Source organism: Perca fluviatilis, chromosome 14 (assembly GCF_010015445.1).
Source record: "Perca fluviatilis chromosome 14, GENO_Pfluv_1.0, whole genome shotgun sequence".
Lineage (NCBI taxonomy): Eukaryota > Metazoa > Chordata > Actinopteri > Perciformes > Percidae > Perca > Perca fluviatilis.
Genome location: NC_053125.1, coordinates 31,097,939 through 31,107,592, shown reverse-complemented (window position 1 = coordinate 31,107,592; position 9,654 = coordinate 31,097,939). Strand labels below are relative to the sequence as shown.

The 9,654-nt window shown below is 40.4% G+C and overlaps 1 protein-coding gene across 2 annotated transcripts in view; it reads right to left on the bottom strand.

The window, feature by feature from the left end:
* Positions 1-314: 314 nt before the first annotated feature.
* The window catches only part of LOC120572830 (Fc receptor-like protein 5), a 45,279-nt gene continuing 35,939 nt past the window's right edge, over positions 315-9,654 (bottom strand). For both annotated transcript variants that reach the window (XM_039822303.1, XM_039822302.1), the window contains exons 2-7: positions 4,841-4,993; positions 4,558-4,593; positions 3,640-3,909; positions 998-1,240; positions 737-925; positions 315-635 (exon numbers count right to left, since the gene is read on the bottom strand). In XM_039822303.1, the coding sequence (XP_039678237.1) occupies positions 526-635; positions 737-925; positions 998-1,240; positions 3,640-3,909; positions 4,558-4,593; positions 4,841-4,871 (879 nt within the window). In that variant the 5' untranslated portion in view covers positions 4,872-4,993 and the 3' untranslated portion in view covers positions 315-525. The remainder of the gene's footprint in view (positions 636-736; positions 926-997; positions 1,241-3,639; positions 3,910-4,557; positions 4,594-4,840; positions 4,994-9,654) is intronic.

Here is a 9,654-nt window from a genome sequence, read left to right as displayed (position 1 = left end):
ACCTGGACAGTGTCCAAGTCCTCTGTGTATTTATGTTTTTCACCTCCAGTCTTTTAGTGACAGGGATCCTGGAAATTCCTACTTCAACTGGCACGCACAACAACTCTGATCTCACAATCCAACATGGATGGCCTAGTGTGTCAGGGCCTTTAGACATCCTCCATTCTGCAGCTGAAATGCGGTCAACAGCAGTAAAATCCTCCTCCTTCCTCTTTATATATGACTATGTCGAAGTGTCAGCTACAAAGAAACAGGCTGTTGGATATGAGAGAAGTGAAGTTATGATCACGTTGGAACAAAGCACAGAGAGAAAAGACGCTCATCATTTTAATTTATTTGATCTGAAGAGATTGAAAACTTGGCATCCAAACAAACATGAACAACAACACAACTTACAGCAGAACCTGATCAACTATCTGCTACTTAAGTCCAGACCAAAGATGTGCAATGAGACAAAACCTTTCAGTTCCGCCCTTTTTCTGATCTATGAGGACTCAAAACACTTGAGCTTCTTTTCAAATCAGTTCAGATGTGGTGTACCGTGGTGACAGCAGTGATGACATCATAGTTATCTTCCAATCCTTCCACAGCCTGGGTGGGCGGGGTCATCACCACGGAGATGGGCAGGTCATTTCCTACAGTCAGTGCAGGTTAGAAAGAAAATGTAGATAATTGATCATCAACACCAAAGTGGTGGTATGAGATTGATTGATTGATTGATTGTATGGAGTGTTACCTGTAGTCCTGTCTCTATATAGAGACACCATGATGAAAGTGGAGATGCAGTACGGACAGAACACCACCAGGTGGACGACTAGTCTTAACAGAAGGTGGAGGCGGTCTGAGATTGTGTCAGGAGGCAGAGCTGTTGTTGTGTAAGGGGTCGGCAGAGAGCTCGAAGGAGGGCTTGTGGTCTTTGGTTTCCCTGTAGAGAGAATCTGCTGTCAGGTGAATATCTGGATGAATGAACTCCTGAAATCAAAGGTAACCTCCTCACCTGTGACAGAGACCCAGCAGGGTGGAGACTCTCCAACACTGCTGATGTGACACTTGTACAGGCCTTCGTCAGACCTGGAAACATGGTGGATGGTCATGTGACCTGCAGGCTCAGTCCTGATGAAGGAGCCATCTTTATAGAAACCAGCTGGGAGGTTGGAGGAGTTCTTTGCTATACAGGTCAGAGTGAGATCTTCTCCCTCCTTCACAGGGAGGACAGGACTCTGCAGGATCACTGGTTTATCTGAACATGGAGACGAAAGTCAAAAGAACTAAAGTTTTTCTTCATTTTTCATTTAGCCAACTGTTCAGTTTTCTGCAGCCTGTGGCAGCAGCTATTTGTAAGTTGAAGCTTTGTTTGAACATAGTGTAGAATTTACAAATAATTGACCCAGAAATATGTATCATCAGCATACAGTAATTTCTCTGTGTTTTAACTGTTAAGTATTAAGTTACTGACACTAGTTACAGTGACAATCCCATTTTTACACAATTGCTGCACTATGCGTCGTCACACTTTGCCACAATGTTTACAGTGAAGTTATAGTGTAAGAACAAATGCAATTGAACAACGTGGTTAGTTAAGTGTGAAACTAACCTGCAGTGACATAACAGTTGGTGATTACTTTACACACTAAGCTGCTTTACACTTTAAGGTGCTGCAGCCTGTTGCACCAGCTGTGCATAAGTTCTATCGGTAACACTTTACTTGACGGTATCTACATAGGAGTGACATGACACGGCCATGCACACATGCCACTGTCATGACACAGTTATGACACAGGAACTCTAACCCTAACCATAACTTGTCATGGCAAAACCGAATGACACTTACTAAAGAAGGGTTATGTCATAAACGTTCATGACTTGTTTATAATGTTTATGACACGTTCATGACAGTATCATGTCACTCTTATGTAGATACCTTCAAGTAAAGTGTAACCATTCTATCTTAAATTTGGGTGTAAAGTCCACACTAAACGTTACGTTCACACTAGTTAGTTTGATACTAAAGTTTTGTCAATGTTTGGTTGGACCATGGAGACTTAAAGGTGCCCTGCCACATGTATTTCATTACTTTGTGGTAATGTCTGAAGTTCTACCATGGAGTCTGTAACATTTATTGTGGAAAGAATGCCTTGGTTACCTTGTTTCAAGCCATTGTAGCATGGCATAGAAAGACTACAGGAAGACTCAGCTCGATTTCTGCCAGTTCTCATTAATATTCAACAAGCTAAGCTGTTTGAATCTGATTGGCTAACAGCTAGCCAATTAGAGCCTGGCTGTCAGAATCCTTTACCCAGCCCAACTGGCTGAGCTAATGAATAGTAATGAGCTCAGGCAATATGATGTCAGACTGACCAGCTTTTGTAATTGGCCTGATTTCTCTGCTTATTTCTTTTCAGTGGCTAGAGCTGACAAAGGAGATAGCAGTTCATTTTCACATTCACAACATAACACAAACACATATGGACCTAAAATATATTAAGAAAATGCAATTAACGTTTTTTTATGGCAGGGCCCCTTTAAGGGTCATCATAGTTACACTGGCTTAAAGTCTACATTAACCATAATTTTGTCACAAAAAATGAAATCACTTCCCGTGGCCAATCAGTGAAAAACACTATTCTTGACGCAGTTTTTTAATATTATTATATTATTTTAACAGTGTTATCATTCTTGCCAATTGTCTTTGAATACTTAACATTAGCTCCGCAACAGCGAAGAAGCTAGCGGCTAAAAATAGTTAATGTTGGTAACGTTAATCACTAAACAACCAGTACATAAACCAGGAAGAATCATTATGATTAGGTGATAACTATACAACCTAAAGCTACAGCTAATGTTAGTGCAACATAACAACAGTGTCAACTACAACATGGGGCAGCCCATAAAGTTATGGGCAGATTACATTAACAAACACATAATGATAGCCTAAACTGGGAAACTGTTATGATTGTATCTGTTAATTAAGGTTATCTAACCCAAGTCTGCTGCCAGCAGGTCAGTAATCCTCTGTAGCTCCGCTCGTGGAAACATAAGTGTGAGTGTGTATTAAGGCTGGGCAATATATCGATATTGCATACATATCGATATATGAGGCTAAATATCGTCTTAAATTTTGGATATCATAATATCCTGATATGACAAAACTTTTGTCTTTTCCTTTTTGATTTATAAACTGCATTATAGTAGAGTGATGCAAATTTCTCCATATCACCCAGCTCTAGTGTGAATCAAAATCATAATAGATATCCAAGGGTTGGAATCTATCCCTGAGAACACGTTGCTGACGCAAAACAGCTGGTCACTCCTCATACTCCAAGTTATCCCACCTTTCAAAACAATGCAATGCCAACTGATCTTACGCAGGACTTTATACCTACTAAGTGCTAGGTGTAAGATTTAAGTTGTAACATATGCCTATGTTGGAACTATTTCAGCTGGTGCAACCCTCAAAGTGTTAGTAGCGTGTAAACTCTGACCTAAGTTACAACTTGCGTTTAAACTAATCTACGTTTGAACTTACACATAGCTGGTGCAACCTAGTGCAGCTGTTTAATGAACAATACAGCCACATGGGGGTGGTGGTGTGTCTGATGACTTTTAGTTATGTTGAAGAAACAAATAGTCTAAGCTTACCAGAGACAGTGATGTTGATGCTGTTACTGGTTGCTCCCTCTCTGGACTCACACCAGTAAGCTCCACTGTCCCATGGGAGGATGTAGCTGATTTTACATGAAGAACCAACAGTTTTTCCCCAGTCTACCCCACACGCTCTGGTTTCATCTTTGTCTTTGACTGTGTTCCTCCTCAGAGTCCATCTAGCCGAGCTGTCGTCCTCCTCACAGCTCAGAGAGACATGCTGTCCTCTAAACATCTGAGAGCTGCTGGGACTTACACTCAGAGAGGCTGGAGGGATGTGGATGTGGAGGTTAAAAATTAATTGGTGATATTTTACATTTTCAATTGAACTCAAGAAACCCATTGAAGGTCCTAAAAATGGCAGCCAGTGACACTTTGCTAAAAATACGTGCCAGGTCTATTTTCGGCGGAGCTGCATGGCGTTCAGCAGGCGGGCAGGGAGAGGAAGGGCTACAGCATCTGGTCAAAAGTTCAAAAGAATCCCCCTGTGAAGACTCCCGATCCTATATTGCATCACTTTACTATTTTAACAACTAAAACACAGCCACAAATCGGATGCGTGTTGTTCATAACTGGCAGCGGTGTAAGAAGTTTTCAGATTCTTAACTTAATCAAAAAGTACTAATACCACACTGTAAAAATGGGGGAATTTCTGGGTCACTGCTCTGGCCACGGTTTGACTACGAAAGAGGTTTAGGGCTAGCCTGACAAGCCAGACCCACATCAAGATGTTGGTTCTGAGAACTCACCTTTGGCAGGGCTCAATCCGAAGGGTGGGATAAGTCCCAACTTTAAAGTTATAATTTTAAACCCAGAACTGTTTTTTGGGGTTACCCTAATCCTCTTTGTTACACATTCTACGAGTACTCTAAAGACAACTTGTTATCTAGAAACAAGACAATAAAGTGTACTGACCTTGGTTTGTTGTGCTGCTCAGCAGTAAGTTTAGAACTGAAGAGAAATAAACCTCAGGTCGGTTTGAGTTTGTGATATAAGACATTCAAAGTTTAAATAAATTAAAATACCACGTTAAAAAAATGGCTGCAAAAGAATTTACACAACCTTTCAAAATAATACTCTAATAATTTTACATTTTAGGAGCATTATTTAGCCAAACATACAAAAACACAAACTATTGATTTTCTTGTATCATGTATTTCATTCAGCTGATGTTTGTAAAAATAAAAAGATAACTTACAAAGCAGCCAGAGTAGAGATGTTTCCTCCATTGTAACAGTTGGTGAAATGATGTATACCCTTTGTTCACTTCATAGTCGCATCAAGTAAAGCCCCCTCCTTCCTCTGTGACTAGCAGTGTGACCGGCTGTGTGACTGGCAGTGTTGTGGTTTCCTGCACAGTGTAAAAAAATAAAATAAAAATGCACTGTTTAGTTGCAACAAAGCAGATACATTCAGTTTTAGAACATGGAAGTGAACCATAAAAAGAGAGAAGAAAAACTAAATAACGATGTAAAATAACGGACACCAGAATGTAAATTAAAAAAATGAATACAATTTAACCCTTGTGTCTGTGTGTGTGTGTTCATTGTTTTGATGCCTTAGGTGAAAGTTATCCTTTTACAAAGAATCCGTCAGAGATTCATTAGTAAATGTTTATGTTTATGATCTTCAAAGAAGCAAGCTGTATCTTCCTGTTGATGGGAGGAAGTGAACAGGTGGGCGGGGGTGTGATTTTGTACCTCAACTCTTACAGCATGTCTCTGTCTAACCACTGAAATGTGGTCAAAAAGATGGTGAAAGAAACTGTGTAGCTGCACGCGATCAAACTTCACATCAAGGAACCAATCAGGTTTGCACATAGAAGGAATTTGCCTTGGTGTTTTAGTCCAGTCAAAATAAGAATATGTGCAACAGATTTGCGTTAATGTAACATGTGGTGTTCATGGTACAAGGTGAGGCCAGCTGGAGGCATACAGGTCCTGGAGGGTCCTCAGAACCAACAACAGCTGCTCCACATCTGTCCATAACAATAAACACTGAATACACAGACAAAGTCTGAAGTCTGTCACTTCAGGGAAATGGCAACTACAATCTGATTCAATCTGAATATTTAGTCAACGTTCATCTCTGCGATTATAAACAAGAGACTGAGGAGAAACCACGCAGCTGCTGCACCAACCTACACAGAGGAAATGCTGGTTAGAAATGCTAGACCAACCTCAGCTCTGCCCCCGAGCCCCAGAACACTTCATGTTGTGCTCGGACTGTATCTTCACTTTCATCATGGTGTCTTTATGTCGAGAGCAGCCTCCCAGGAACAGTGGCCAACATGGCAGCCATTTTCTTCCAGTGGCCACTCGCGGTATTGCAATGAAAAATCCCCTATCCAAAAAAGGATTTGCCCCATAGACCAGCATTGTAAAAGTCTGTAAAACTGCTGCGAGGACACCTCCAACTGCTAACAAGGTTGGTTATGACTCTATTTAGAATTTTTTTATATTTGAAAAACTTCTCTCAAGACGAGAAATTCGATTTAAAAACCTGTGACATTGTCACAACAATGTAAAGTCTCTGGGCCAGCGGGAGAAACAATTTCTGCACAGATTCAAGGGCCACAGATCATGGAGGAAACCAGAAGGCTTATAAACATTTTTGCAAACGAGCCAGGCAGGCAACTTCATTGAATAGGTGACATTTTGTGATCCTGATTCCAGTTGAATTAATACATCCTTAATGAAGACAAACAGGGCCACACACTGAATCATTCAATGACCTTACAATCAATGTATGTATGTATGTATGTATGTATGTATGTATGTATGTATGTATGTATGTATGTGTTGGAGCCATTATGCAACTTTGTTTTGGTTATATACCACATTGGTAATGTTAATTAATCAGCAGTTTTTTTTATGTGGTCACCAGGTGGAGCATTGGCATGAAAAGGCATGAAGGTACTCAGCCAAAGGTACATAGGTGCCTTTGGCTGAGGTTTTCGGCATGTGAATTGTGTCAGGGTACATGTTAGCATGTTACCCTAGGTGTTATCATGTTGGCATGTATTCTTATTGGAGTTTAATGGAAACAACTGAAAAACAGAAGGCTTCAGATCAGTTCACAATAAATGGTAGCCTAGAAATCTAGACGACCCTAGCGGCAGCAAATGTAATTTGCAATAACATTGGCCCTCATTTATGAAACGTGCGTACGACCTAAAACAGGCATAGGACGGGCGTACGCCGATTCCTACGCAAAGCTCGGCATTTATCAATTTGAACGTGAGCGTAGGCTGCGAAAAAATCTCGTCTGGTCTGAACTCGTGTACGCAAGTTTTGGAGTCAGTGTGGACTTGCGGTGCAGCATATAATCAATTTAACAGGAGAAGGAGAAGTCATCAGTTGATCACTTATCAGCAATGGCAGATCTGGCTCTTTTAGAAGACCTCTATGCACCGGTCTGCAACACTGTTTTAGCCTGTGGGGTTCTGCACAACATCGCGCAGTAAGACACGGTGCCATAAATGTAGTGATGGAGTTAGCACTCGCGCACTCTCCCTCAGCTGTTGCCTCGTTCTGACTCATGAAAAAAAAAACACGAGTAAAATAAAAGACACTGCATAAACTCTGGACCGCTACCGTGTGTTTATTGAAATATAAGTACACCTACATGTAGGACTAAGAGATTGCAATAGAAGCCTATAATTAGGACTAGAATACATATGTCAAGCATGTATAAATTAAATAAACTTCAGCTGGAGTCCGATTTACTACGGCAACACTGTTGACTGCATCAGTGATCTCTTTCCATTCCGCTTTCTTTCTTCAGCCTGTAATACCAGTTTTCAGGCTGCCAAAAAGTACACACGTTAGTGCAAATGAACCTGAGATATCAGGGTTTCAGTCTCCACCTCTGAAAAGTGCCGTTTCTCAGCCGGATTACGTCTCACAATGTCGTAAAAGTTTAATTCATCTACTAGCGTTGCTCTGGTTGGTTGTAGCGCTATCCTATTGCGTTCAGAGGGAATTTGAAAGACAACCGTTTATCCCGCCCCTCGCATTGAGCCCTGCCAATGGTGTGTTCCCAGACCCTGGCTTGTCAGGTTAAATAAATCACAGTTCACAGCACCGAAATGTATGGATTGTATGGACATTGATTATTGGCACCCAGGACATGCGTCAAAGCAAGTTCTCTCTGATATTCCACCGCATTGACCTAATGTAGGTCTGCTCAAAAGACTCTGCACTCAATGTATCTCTCTCAACAGTTCTGATATGTAACCCTACATAGAATCTATTTAATTCCTTCCTGGATATGCAAAAATATGAATTTGGCATGTTTACAATATAAAATGACTGCCCTGTCCTCAGCTAAAAGACAAAGTACATAAGTATAATATAAGTATATGAACAAGAAAATAGAATCAGTTATAATAGTAATAGTAATAAAATACAGACATTTACACAATAAACAACTTTATATAAACAGAGTATATATACACAGATATACAGATGAGTAAGGTGCTGGTGAATAGATATGACATATTGCAGAGTTGGAGGTTAACAAAGAGTGATAAATAAATAATTATGCATAGTGCAGAATATTGTCCAGAGATGGCTCATATTGCTGAGACAGCTAGCAGTGCTACATTATGATGTTGCATTAAAGAGTCTGATGCTGGAATGAAGGACCTGTGGTAGCACTGAGGGTGCAGCAGTCTGCTGCTGAAGGAGCTGCTCAGGGAACTCACTGTCTCATGTAGAGGGGGTAACCATCCAACTTCAACTTTGTTTAGCATCAGAACTGTTGAAATTACTTAATAACTAATGAAATGCTTCAGCAACACTGAACCTCAATGTCCTTTTGTGTGAGTGGGAATTAGAAAGCATCAGATCAGTTGAGTCAGCCAGCCAGCAGGTGGCAGCACAGCACCTTCTCTTTCTTTACACATGCTCAGTTCAGCTCACAGTTCACTCGGTTGGCTCGGTTTTTCATTTATGTATTTTTTTATTAAAATGTATATGACAGTAACTTTACTGTGTTTAGCAAACAAAATAAGCTGCATTAACATGTCAACACACCACAGATTGTCCAAACCAACAGTTAATTCATTTCAGAAACACTCTGCAGCAGAAAACACAACAGAGACCAAACTCAGACAATTCAACTAAAGTGACTGACAACAGGCATAGCCTACACCGCGGCGGGTGCAACAATAATATTAATAACATTGTTAAGGCGGATGGCAACAACAGACACACACACACACACACACACACACACACACACACACACACACACACACACACACACACACACACACACACACACACACACACACACACACACACACACACACACACACACACACACACACACACACACACACACACACACACATACGGGTTTATGTGGTTTAGCTGGACTTTTTCTCCAAACAGGCCCGGTGGTGGTTTAGATGGACTACCCTTTCCTGAGGTCCTAGAGCTATGGGAGTTAGATTAAAACACTCAAAAAAATCTGAAAAAAATTCAGGTCACTTTAGACTTCAGATACACCCTTCAGAGCTTGATACACACCACCCTAAAACTATTGTGGTTTATAGAGACAGTCCTCCTTATGTGACTTATAAGGTCCAAACAAACATTATTGGGACTTTAAAGGGACAATGACGTCACTTAAATAACTTGGGCTCATTAACATAAATACACATTAACCTGACACCACCAAGCGTTAATGGGACTTAATTATTATTTCATTGTACAACTCAAATATCACCATTGTTAGTTGGTGACACTGACTAACAGCCAGATAGGAGCCTGTAACAGCTTAACAATAGATTGTCACACAACACAAGTGTCATGACAATAACTGATTTTAGCTTTTTTGCTCAAATCTCATTCTTACTCAACTTCAAAAGACCCATGTTTGCTCATAACAAAAATAAATTAATAACATGTAAAAAAAAATAAGTGCTGGTTTACAGTTTGTTGTTATGATGGCCTCTTTGTATAATTCAACCTTATATTTTTGTACTTAACCTTTAAAATGGCA